General features: G+C 35.0%; 1 protein-coding gene across 1 annotated transcript in view; it reads left to right on the top strand.

Moving 5' to 3' along the window:
• Positions 1-12,797, top strand: part of szt2 (SZT2 subunit of KICSTOR complex) — an 84,461-nt gene that overhangs the window by 7,179 nt on the left and 64,485 nt on the right. Inside the window, exons 9-26 of the mRNA XM_059559542.1 lie at positions 130-300; positions 377-608; positions 702-831; positions 1,476-1,621; positions 1,778-1,930; positions 2,993-3,107; positions 3,218-3,423; positions 4,098-4,334; positions 4,422-4,500; positions 4,591-4,679; positions 5,743-5,911; positions 7,184-7,298; positions 7,382-7,489; positions 7,575-7,763; positions 8,981-9,078; positions 9,872-10,010; positions 10,339-10,575; positions 10,756-10,963. Of these exons, the coding sequence (XP_059415525.1) occupies positions 130-300; positions 377-608; positions 702-831; positions 1,476-1,621; positions 1,778-1,930; positions 2,993-3,107; positions 3,218-3,423; positions 4,098-4,334; positions 4,422-4,500; positions 4,591-4,679; positions 5,743-5,911; positions 7,184-7,298; positions 7,382-7,489; positions 7,575-7,763; positions 8,981-9,078; positions 9,872-10,010; positions 10,339-10,575; positions 10,756-10,963 (2,821 nt within the window). The remainder of the gene's footprint in view (positions 1-129; positions 301-376; positions 609-701; positions 832-1,475; positions 1,622-1,777; positions 1,931-2,992; positions 3,108-3,217; positions 3,424-4,097; positions 4,335-4,421; positions 4,501-4,590; positions 4,680-5,742; positions 5,912-7,183; positions 7,299-7,381; positions 7,490-7,574; positions 7,764-8,980; positions 9,079-9,871; positions 10,011-10,338; positions 10,576-10,755; positions 10,964-12,797) is intronic.

Below are 12,797 nucleotides of genomic sequence, written 5' to 3'. Positions count from 1 at the left end.
GTTAAAAGTGAGAGTTAGTCCTTAAAAGTGTGGCCATATATGTATATGAATTCCTTTGAGGTTTATCTTTGCATGACATGATGCATGCAGCACTGTGATGGTTGATCTGCGTGCTGTGTGTGTTTGTAGTCTCCCAGCACAGGCTCTTTAATGAACACCTGGTGTCAGCCAGCGGAAACCCTGCCTTAGTCATGCGCAGGAAGAAACACACGGAGAAGGAAGTGCACGCTGACTTGATCAGTGTCCTGTCCATCAGACTGCGAGAGGGATACACCATCCGAGAGATCAACATCACGAAAGGTACTTTAACCTCATAACGAGTGGTGTTCATAGACATACATGTAATGCACCCTTAATAATCCCATCTCTTTATAAGGAGGAAGTCAGCTGGAGGTGAAGCTGGTCCTGCTCTGGAAGCACAACATGCGTATCGAGTACCTTGCCATGGCGTCCTGGCCCCTGAATCCAGTCAAACGCACCACCTGGGTGGAGGTGACCATTGAAGGCAGCTACGACATCCTCCATGACATCAGCTGCACCATGAGGAAGCCAATCACAAGCCCCTACAGGACGACTGTCATCCGCCGCTTCTGGAACACTCTGCAGAGGTCAGTTATAAACTCTGGTTTCAGTCTTATCGTGAATGTTCTGCGTTCGTTTGATGATGTCGAGTTATGCCGTCTATTGTTTCTCATCAACAGCATAAATCAGACGGACCAGATGTTGGTGCACCTGCAGTCCTTTAATTCCATCCCAGAGCACTACACCATCCCCGAAAGCACCAAAAACGGGGTTCCTCTGTTTTACATCCCACCTGGATCCACCACACCGGTGAGTGTTAGTGCAAATTGAAAAAGTCCAAAGAATTTGGGTCAGTAAGACAGTGTTTCTTTTTTTTTTTTATACTGAAAAATTCATTATATTCAGAAAGGATGCATTAAACTGATCAAAAGTTACAGTAAAGACATTTATAATGTTAAAAGATAACAATTTATTTGGTGTTAAATGCTATTTTTAATGCATTTTAAGTTTCTGTTCATCAAAGAATCCTGAAAAACAAAAAAACATGCAGCAGCACGACTGCTTTTAACACTGATGATAATCAGAAATGTTTCTTGAGCAGCACATCAGCATATTTTCATGATTTCTGAAGATCATGTGACACTGAAGACTGGAGGAATGATGCTGAAAATACAGCTGCACGTCACAGAAATAAATTAAATTTTACAATATATTCACATGGAATCTAGTAATTTTAAACCTAAATAATATTTCAGAATATTACTATTTTTGGTCAAATAAATGCAGCCCTGGAGACTTCTTTCAAAAACATTGAAAAATCATACTGACCCCAAATGTTTGTAGTAAATCCTGTGGAAAAAGCGTCTATTACATTACTTAAACAGTAGTGTAGCACACTAAGGTACATGTTTTGGTGATTTAAACATGCTAAACACAATCCTGCTCTCCATCAGGTCCTCTCCCTCCAGCACAGTGGCTCTAAAGACTCCAGCCAATCACAGTTTTCCTCCTACTGGAAGCCCATCCTGTCCATGGACGCCAACTTCTGGCAGCGCTGGCTGCACATGCATCGCATCGCTATCATTCTGGAGCATGACATGTGAGTGCACAGCTCCTGTATAGCAGACATGTTGGCCAAATTTACATTTTTAGTTGGAATGAAATAAAAGAGATTAGATATAGAGAAACAGCTCCATATAAAATGTCAGTGTAAATGTTTTTTTGTCTCGGTTCTGCTTTGCATCTCTCTGTTCAGCCCGGTCCCGAAGCACGTGCACAACGCTGGCAGTAACGGTCGCTTCAGTACCGTCCAGTGTCGCATCTCTCACTCGGCGCTCACCTCGCTGCTCAGGGACTGGAGCAGTTTCGTCCTGGTGGAGGGATACTCATACGTCAAACTTATTTACAGGTACATGCACTGCTCATTAGACAAACTTACAGAGCATTTTAACAAGCATTATTCCCACACTAGATTCAGACATTTTTCCCACATTCATGATTAATCAGTGTTATTTTAGTATATATTATATTATATTATATTATATTATATTATATTATATTATATTATATTATATTATATTATTCATTAATATTATGAATTAGCTGTTATTTTTATATTTTCATTTGTTTTAAAAAAAAATTTTTTATGATGTGCTTTAGTCATAAAAAAAAATTCTTTATACCTTTAATAATTATTTCAGCTTTAGTTTTAGTAATTTTTGTACTTCAACATGAACATATTTCAGTTATTTCTAATACATTTCTAATTATCATGTACGTTTTTTTTTTGTCTAATATTTAGATTTGATTTGAGCTTTTTCCAATTACCGAAAACAATTTTTTTGTATAGTTTTAATTAACGGTAACAACAAGTGTCCAAATACTTTTTGTGGATTATGTATGTGACTGTGTTTAATTCCAGGGTTATTATAGTTAACAAAAAAAACTAATGTTACTTGAAATAAAAGAAAACATAAAATTCCTTTTATTTCAGCTAATTGCCAAGGCAACATTTCTTATTTTATTTTAGTTTATTTTAATAAACTAAAATAACAAAGCAAAACTGAAATGTGAAATTTTAATAGACTATATATATAATATATATATATATATATATATATATATATATATATATATATATATATATATATATATATATATATATATAAAAAACAACCGAAAAATGACAAAAACACAGCAAAATTGCTAAAACTTTAATCAAAATTAAAATGGAAAATACACAAATAAAAACTGATTCAAAATACTGATAAAACAATTACAAAAACAACAAAATTACTAAAACTTTAATAAAAATAAAAATGGGAAATATTCAAACAAAAACTCATTCAGAATATTAGTAATAGCTATAATAGTATCTCAATGATGCTGAAACATCAGTGTTTCATACCCAGTTCATTTGGCAGATTTACAGAGCAGTCCAGCAGTGTTTTAACCAGCATTATTCCCACAGTGCCTCTGAGCTGCCGCCCGTCTCCTTCTATCTGGTGCGTCTGATCTCTAAAGCTCCCTGCATGGTGCTGCGATTGGGCTTCCCCATAGGAACACTAGCACACACCAGGAACAAGGTGAAGGGGTTTCCACTCTAGAGCTCAGTTGATTTGGTTTCTGTGAAAGCTGTTTTCAGAACAGCACTGTGTGGAGGCTCATAAGAGAACGAGTGTTTCTCACTCTGTAGATTGTGGATGAACTTCGAGAGCAGATCCTTCGGCTGCGGTTCCCTCATCGAGTCCAGAATAAGGAGGCCACGCCGAAAACCAAGCGGAAGATTCTGGGTAACGCGTCGCCCTCCAAGTCTCCGCCTCTTCCTGTGCCCAAACCGGCGCTGTCTGACCGGCCGTGTGTGGTGGTGCTCAACAAACCTCTGGAAAAACTACTGATCAGGTCAGTGACGTGACATTAAACAATAATAGATCTCATTACTGTTCTCTCAGTTCAGCTTCAGGAAGTTATGATGCACCTGTAGTCAAAAGTTAGCTTATTTTCTCACTACACGATTTACTGTGAACGATTCATTGGTGCGTGTTAGTCTGAAGAATAAAGGCCTTAAAGTTTTTCTTTTTACTCACACAAAACCTTTTTATTTCTGTATTTTTATAACTTTTCATGATCAATTGTGACCCTGGATCACAAAAACAGCCAAAAGGGATTTATACATCATCTCAAAGCTGAATAAATGAGCTTTCCATTGATTTTATGGTTATGATAGGACAACATTTGGCTGAATATTTTTTGTATATATATTTTCGGTTTTCATTGTAATTTTAGTCAACGTTTTAGTTATGAAGTTTTTTTTTTTTAAGTTTTACTTTGTTATAAATAAATGTACATTTTTTTAAGTATTTCTATTCTAGGCTCTAATTTATAATTTTTGTTTCAGTTTTAGTAATTTTCAGTACTTAAGCTTGAGTTTTTCAAATTTTCTAATCTATTTTTAGATTTTATTTTTAGATTATTTTAGTTAAAAATAACAACACTGACTCCGATCAGTTCTTCTGTAACTCGGAGGTTTCAAAAGCATATAATTGAGCAGATCTGCCCCTGACTTCCTGTTGCAGGTACGAGAAACTTCCTTCAGATTTCCGCACCCCTTTCATCTTAAACATGGAGCCGTTCGCTCAGCCGCGCGTCATGGGCGCTCCTCTCATTGTGGCTGCCAGCAGGACGGCGTCCTCCACCATGGCATCTCTGTCCCGTTACTTCCTGCACCAGCGCTGGGTTTGGGCTGTGCAGAACGGCCCGGGAACCGCTGTGTCGCTACACGCAGTTGCTCATATCCTCTCCATGCTCTCAGAGTGAGTCTAAAACATCCTTTACCTGTAAGAAGTCTCTTCTGACAATAGCATGTGCTGAATTCCTAATGGCTGTTTTCCATCGCGCAGTATTCGTCTTTCTGAAGGCTTCCACTTCGCCGCCAGTGGAGAGGGAATCATCAACATGGTGGCAGAACTGCCAGTGCAGGTGAAAGTATGAACGCTACACTAGTATATCCCAGTTTTAGCATTTTGGTAGCCATGCATCTCTAACTTTCAGCCACTACTCGTTATGCAGAGTCCATCAGCTGGTTTGGATGGAGAAAAACACACCTGCATAGTCCAGTACATCCTTTTTCCACCTCATTCCACTTCTACTAAGGACAGGTAATGCTTCGTCTGTTCAATTCTTTGATGGCTTTTCTGATTGATTCCTGTGCTGTTAAGGTCTAGAATAGATCGTTGTAAGGCTGAGCACATCATCACATGGCTCACATTTAAACAGGTTTTGAGATTAAAAGTTTATGATTTAGGAAATCTGGCTCCTAAACTTGTATGAAAAAATGAAAGTCTAAAATATATATTTTTTCCCACATTTTTTTTTTTTAATTTTCGGCTTTTCAGGGACACTTTCAGGGGTATGACAGAAATACGGATACTGAATTAAATTGAAATAAAGTGTATACATTTTAAAATAAGACCAAATTTTAAGACCAAATTATATACACATATAATAAAAAATTAAACAATTGGACATTTATTTGTTAATTAAACCTTAATAATCAAGTTTGTTTTATTTTAAATCGAATAATTAAATAAGATTGTTTTAACTATATTCATTTTTTGATTAATCCATAAAAATTTTTCAGGGGGTAGTTTTACAGGAAATAATTTTGGTCATAAAATGTATGTGCAGGATCTGAAAAATAAAAAATAAAATAAATAAATATGTATATATATGTATATGTATATTTGTAAATAGCATCAAAATAAAATAATGACTGAAAAAAATAAATGATAATAAAACAATAAATAAATAAATATAGTTAAGATCTGAACAATCTAAAAATGACTAAAAAAAATTAAATAGAAAATAAAAAAAATTATTCAAAATAATAATTAAAAACTACAATACCGTCTCAATAAAATAACTGAAATAACATTTAATTCTGCTAGTCGACCAAGTGGCTGCGTCAGATGTTTATCTTATCAAACCAAGAGCTTGCATTTTTGTATTTAAGCTCATTTCCACTTTTATGACCTCCATTATTTAGAGAGATAAAATGCAATGAATAAATAAACTGTGCAGAACTGAACATTTTGTGATTTGTTTGTGAATATGGTTTGTCCTCTTCATGCAGCTAATCGCATACTAGGTGCACTCATTCAATTAGAAGACTAGAAGAGCACAGTTGAGCTTATATCAGGTTTGGTTTGACTCTGTCTCCAGTTTCTCCACAGATGATGACAATGACACTGAGGTGGAGGCCATAGATGTGGACACAGAGCTGAGTTTGGTGACGGAGTGCTGGGTGGAGCCCCAGAGCGGAGCTGTCTGCAGTTCACTGGAGCAGCACAGACACTTTCAGACGCTCACCTATCAGGAGATCCCTCAGGCTGTTCGTGACCTCCACTCTTATGTCAAATGAATTAGTGCTAGTGATCGCACCTATTTTACAAAGCTGTGAGACGTGACAGTGCTCAGTAAGAGTAGCTTTACATGAGCATTCATAAAATTGCAATTAGAAAGCTTTTTTTTCTGAGTGACATTTTTACCAGAATACACAGTAAGATATGATGAAAAGTGTTATTTTCGTAATACAGTTTAAATATGTATTTTTAATGTTATGTCATCGCTCCACTATAGTGAGTAGGAGCTAAAAAAGATAAAAAGAACAAAATTACATCCATTTCTTAAATAAACCGTATGGCAGCAACAGTGTTAAAATATTCATTATATACATTTATATAAATTAGAGCTTGTTCGACTAGTCATTCAACCGGAAGTATTAGAGATAACAAACTAAAATTAAAACCGTATAAAATATTTTCATAGCTTGAAATAAAATAAATGTTTCTTAAAAATCAAATTAAGGATAAAAAAACTTCTCACTTCAGATAGTTTCCCAGTTTCATTTAACTTGATGTACTAAAATAACTAAAACTGAATTAGAAATGAATAAAAATTATATAGACCTAAAAAATAAAACAAAATGACAATAAAATGTCAAAAACCACACATTTTTTTTAACTAAAATTAAAATGAAAATTAATTTATATATATATATATATATATATATATATATATATATATATATATATATATATATATATATATATATATATATATATATATATATATATATATATATATATATATATATATATATAAAACAAACAAAAGAGTAATTATTTTTTTCTTTATAAAAACTATAATAATGTATCAGTAAAATAACACAAGTTGACCAAGTAGCCAGGCCAGATGTCTATCTTGATATTTCATTATCATATTTCTGTTAATTTCCACTTTTATTGCATGCATTATTTGGAGAGAGAAAATTTAAGACACAAAATTGCGCATACATTTTTCTATTTTTAAATATGATATGTAAAGCAAAGTTGCTACATGAGAAGCGTTTTTCTGAGTTCATGGATCACAAAACTCACTCCTTGGAAACAAATCTGAACACATGATGAATTTTATCAAAGAGGAGCAGTGAAAATGGATTTTTATAGATGTACAGTCTGTATTATTTCCTTTCTTTATTTTTGATGAATTGTGCCCAGTACCACCAGGAACATTAAGTAAAAAGTAAACCGGGTCTTTGATGACACGTAGACTTGAATGTATTCAGGCAGTTTTGATGAGATCTGACCGATCTCTGTTCCAGATTTTTCCCCGTGATCTGTCGTGCATGACGACGATGATCACGTTCGAATACCTCATCCAGCTGTGTCAGAATAGAGAGCAGGTGTGTCCTCTCAGCAGCGTCAGAGATGCTCCAGGTACAGACGTGCAGCATCACTCGTCTCCTTACACACACTGGGATGAGATCTGATGCTCAGTGTGGTGTGTGTTGCTCCTGTAGGTGCTGCTGCTGAGGACTGCATACACACTGTGCCTTTCCAGTTCGACCTGATGAAACTCTTGCCCAAGTGCCAGCAGATCGAGCTCTTCTTCTACACCTTCAGCCGAGGTATGAGTCTATTGTCCATCCACCTTTATCCGAATCAGTGAACACTGGGGCTTATTTCACTGTTGACCTTTGACCTGTGTCACAGAGGGGCAGGTGGGCGCCTCCTCTCTGCCCAACGACCTCCTCCTCGGCCTCTTCCACGGCTCCCTGCAGAGCGAGCTCAGCGATCGAGAGATCCCGTTGACTGACGGCGATCATGTGGCGTTCATGCATCACATCCTAGAGCGGGAAAGAGACGGCCATGTGGCTCCATTCTCACTTCCTGTCATTAAAGGTGATTTGGCTGTATTAATGCAAAAATGTCTGTAATGTTCATGCACCCATACACTACTGTTCAAAGATTTTGAAACGAATTAATCCTTCTGTTCAGCAAGGATGCATTACATTGGTGAAAAGTGACAGGAATGCCATTCATAATGTTTTAAAGTAAATGCTGTTCTTTAGAATTTTCCGTTTTTTAAAGGATCCCAAAAGATATCGTTTTTCATAGTTTCCACAAAAATATGAAGCAGCACAATGGTTTTCAACATTGATAATAATCAGAAATGTTTCTGGAGCATATTAGAATGATTTCTGAAGGATCATGTGACACTGAAGACTGGAGGAAGGATGCCTTGATCACAGGAAAAAATTACATTTAAAATACATTTACATAAATTAAATTAAATATATAATAAAAAATTCTAAGTCAATATTTTATAATATAATTGCAATCATATTTAACAATATTACTTTTTTATTTTATTAAATAAATGCATCCTTGGTGAGCAGAATAGACGCCTTTTAAAAACATTTGGTAGTGTGTCTGTATATATACAGTATATGATAATTCAGCTTTGGCATCTATTTATTTTATTTTTTATTTGAAGAGGGACACTGTAAAATATACATTAAGCTTAAAAAGGAGAGATGCATTATACCAGGTTGTAGCACCTATGCTAATTTCCACCTGTCTCAGATTCACCTGTGTCTTTATTCCAGAGGAATAAATGACATTTCAACACATTCAAATAGAAAACAGTGGTTTTAAACAGTAATAATATTTTACACTATTACTGATCAAATAATGCAGCCTTGGTAAACCGAAGAGACTTCTTTCAAAAACATTTTAAACCTCATACTGACCCCAATATTTGAACAGTAGTGTTTGCTTTATATAATAGAGGTTAACTTCCATGTTTTAGGAAGGATTGTGCTTTTAAACACTCCATAGACTTCCATTGTAAGTGCATTACTGTTAACTAGTTGTTCATTTGTTTGTGCTTCTATTAAACCCTGAACATTTCATTAATCTGGAAGCAAAAGCTAAAGTGTTTGATAAATTGAATAAAAAGATGTTAAAAATGAAGTAGTTGATTTTAAAACACACTAATTGAAAGACTTCACGCTAATGGATTCCAGACATCCCAAATGACCTTTAATTGATTCATTAGCAATTACTAGTGACATCAGAAGAGACTGACCCCTGTGTGTGTGTGTGTGTGTTTTCAGAGGAGAGCTTGAAGCCTCCGGAGAGGCAGGACACTGTTCTGTCTTTCCACACGATTGGAAGCAGTAAAGAGGTGACCGGCTCCTCCAGCACACTGCAGGTACATCAGCTCATATGACAGATCATAACCAGTGTGTGAAACAGCCTTTGGCTAGTAAATCAAATAGAGCTAACTTTATCTAGATCTCTAATTTTATCTAATACATATGACATAAATGACCCATAATTTATATCTGACCCTCACCGATGAAACTGGACTGAACTCACACACCTTTTAGCACAATGGAAAATACACATTGGTTTACTGTTGCCTGGGAATAGAACCTATGACCTTGTCGTTGCTAGCATCAAGCCTTACAACAGGTGCACATTTGTCCATCTCATGTATGCAAGGGGAAAACACCAAACAATTGCATTATTTGTATATTTTCAAAATAAATAATTGTAAATTAAATGCAAAAAAAAATAAATAAAAATCATGGCTGGTTATAAATATTTATAAAAAATATACAAACACACTAACTAAATAAAAAAGAATAATGAAATGATAAAAAAATTAAAATAAAATAAATATACATTGTAATTTTCTCAGGTTGTTTGCTGCTTCTCTAACACATTTCACTTTTTATTTTTTATTATTTGATGAATAGAAAGTTCAAAAGAGCAGCATTTATTTAAAAAAGAAGACTCTTGTAACATTGTAAATGCCTTTATAGTCAATGTAATGTGTCCTCGCTGATTAAAATATTAATTTATTTCTTAATAATATGAATAAAAAAAATATATACAAATTTACTGACACCAAACTTTGAAATGGCAGTGTACTTATCCTTCTGTTGTTGGCGGAGTTGTTACAGAGAGTCTGTGTGTGTGTGTGTGTGTGTTCCTGGCAGAGCTTCAGTAATGCAGATCTTGTGGATGACGAGCCAGCTGGCGCGGAGCAGGACAGTTTATCTCCTCACTGGAAATGTTACGCCAAATACATCAGTCATCAGCAGATCCTGCTCACTTTCCTGCCAGCTACATTCACAGGTGCATCGTCTGTCAAAGCCAAAAGTCCTCTGTGTTTACACACATCATGAGATTGAAGTTATTCCAATGCTTTTTATTTAGCCACTTACATTTTTTTGGCTCTAAACATGAAACATGCCCACAGTTTAACTCGGCAGTGTTTGACCAAACTAATTTGCCATCTGGAGAATGTAAGTACCAACTACCAGTTGGTTGGGCTTTAATACTTATAAATGCCAGAAATAACGATGTGGGTGTCACTGCCTTAAATTACGACTTATACCTTGTAATACTGTTGTTATGTGCTTATTTAAAAAAAAAATATATTGAAGCTTTATTTTGATTGCAGATGTGCAGATTTTGATGTCGTCTGGGCTGGAAACTGAACCTCCAATCAACAGAAGTTTACTGGAAGAGGAGGAGTCCTGTAGTAACGGCAACGGCCAATCACAGACAGACTCCTTCAGCAGCTCTGCCAATGGTCCACAGGTTGGATCGAGTCAACATGGAGAAGACAGGAAGCCGTCCACAGAGGAACCAGAAGCAGCGCTGAAGACGTCTGCAGGACAGAGCTGCGTGAACACAAGTGAACTTTTATATATTATATATATATATATATATATAAAAAAAAATTAATAAAAACTATAATAATCTATCAAAGATACAAAAAATAGCTGCTTCACATGTTCCAGCTGATTAGGACAAAAATAAATGATTGAGACGCGAGAGATTTTTATATTCACACCTCTTGTGTGATTACTTTCAGCTTCGGAGGAGAAGGATGGCGTTCAGTTTGTGGAGCCTGAGAAGCGAGACTGTCACATCACGTTCAGCAGACAGGCGTCTCAGCAGAGCGGAGCTGACGCAGCACGACCCCGCTGCCCCATCTACATCTACAACTGCTCACTGGAGTCCCTGAAAGAGCAGCTGGTCCACCCGCGCTCGGGACGCCAGCCCAGAGACGTCTTCTTCAGGTACTGAGACACGCCGCCTCATACAGAGCAAAGCTGCTGTGTGTAGCTTGAAGGTCTCAGGTCACCAGCTCTGTTCCAAACCATAGAGAGAGGCCTACTGCAAACCTGGACTGCTGCCTGCTTAAGCAGGCTCTAACTCAAGCAGGACCTTATTAACATTTACATTTAGTCATTTATCAGAAACTTTTATCTAAAACGACTTACAAATGAGAAAAATGGAAGCAATCAACATCAACAAGAGAGCAATGATATATAAGTGCTATAACAAGTTTCAGTTAGCTTAACACAGAACACAAAGAAAGGCCTTTAAATAATATGATAAATAAAAAGAAAACAGAATAGAAAAAGAATAGAGCAAGCTAGTGTTAGAGATCTCTTTTTTTTTGCTTTTGCTAATTATATAATAAATGTAAAGTAAACAGATAGAATACAAAAAGATTAGAAAGCTAGTTAGATATTTTTTTAAGTGACTGTTATTTCAGTACTTAATATCTACTTAATATTTAGAATTGTATTTATTTATTTAAATTATTTTTTTCTATTTATATATTTTTTCCACTTAAAATTTAGTTAAAGTTTTGGTAATTTTGATTTTGTTTTTGCTTTTTTTTTTTTTTTTTTACTTTTTCTTTCCTTTATGTATATATAAATATAGTTTTTTTTATTAGATTTGTTTATTTTTTGTCTATATAGCTTTTATTTTTATTTTTTTATTAGTTTTACTTTATTTAGTTTACTGTTTTGGTACGACAAGTTAAACTAAACGAAAATGAGAACTTATAAAAATATAATTAAAAATAATATTTTTTATTATTATTTATATTTCTTTCTTTTTAAATATGTATTTGTAGTTTTTATTTTAATATTTAGAATCTTTTTTATATATTATTTTTTAAATAATTTTTCTATTTTATAATTTGAATATCATTTATATTTCTGTTTCCACTTTAATTTTAGTTCAGTTTTTGTCATTTTTATTGAAAAATTCGAGTTTTTATTCATTAGTTTTACTTTTTAGTTATTTTGGTACTTAAGTTTAAATTAAATTTCAAGTAAATATTTATATATTTTTTTATGGTTTTAGTTTTAACTTGAACTCTAACTTGTTGAAAAGCTCTTCTATACCTATAATCGGCCTGAATAAAAGCATTGCTAACATGCTTCTGATGTCTAATAAAGTTACATTGGTCGGCGGTTCGTTGTGTTCTGGAACAGAGCTGTAGAGTTTGATCATTTCAGAGGGCATCATGTGCTCATCCTAATGTTTTACTGTCTGGTTTCTCTTTGGATGAGAATAGAGCTCAAGAGACAGACACCTGGGAGTTCAGTCAGCAGCCCAAATACAGGTAGCCCTGCTTACTGCTTCCTGCTGCCGCCCTACAGCGGGACGGGGCGGGACGGGGGGGTAGGAGGGGTATGAGGGGCCAGTTTGGCCCTGTTACCCTCAGGATGGCCCTTCTTTCTTTCTCTTTCTCTGGAGGGTTTTGCTGTTTTACGGTGACCGTTGTGAGGGGATATTATGCTACTGAAGACTTAAAAGGGTCTGAGGTCTTAAAATAACAAAATGAAAGCAAACGTTTATCTCGGTATATGCCGTTCAAAGTTTGGGGTCTATTTTTTTTTTTTTTTTACGAAATTAATACTTATATTCAGCAACGATGCATAAAAATGTATCAAAAATGACATTTATTATAAAAAAAAGATTTTTATTTCAAATAAATGCTGTTCTTTTACTTTCCATTCATCCAAGAATCCTGAAAAAATCAAACGGCCCAACTGTGTTCAACATTGATAATAATCAGAAATGTTTCTTGAGCAGCAAATCAGCATATTT

The sequence above is a fragment of the Carassius carassius genome, chromosome 10, assembly GCF_963082965.1.
Source record: "Carassius carassius chromosome 10, fCarCar2.1, whole genome shotgun sequence".
NCBI classification, from domain to species: Eukaryota; Metazoa; Chordata; class Actinopteri; order Cypriniformes; family Cyprinidae; genus Carassius; species Carassius carassius.
The sequence above is the reverse complement of the archived record's forward strand: the minus strand, read 5'-3'. Positions and strand labels throughout refer to the sequence as shown.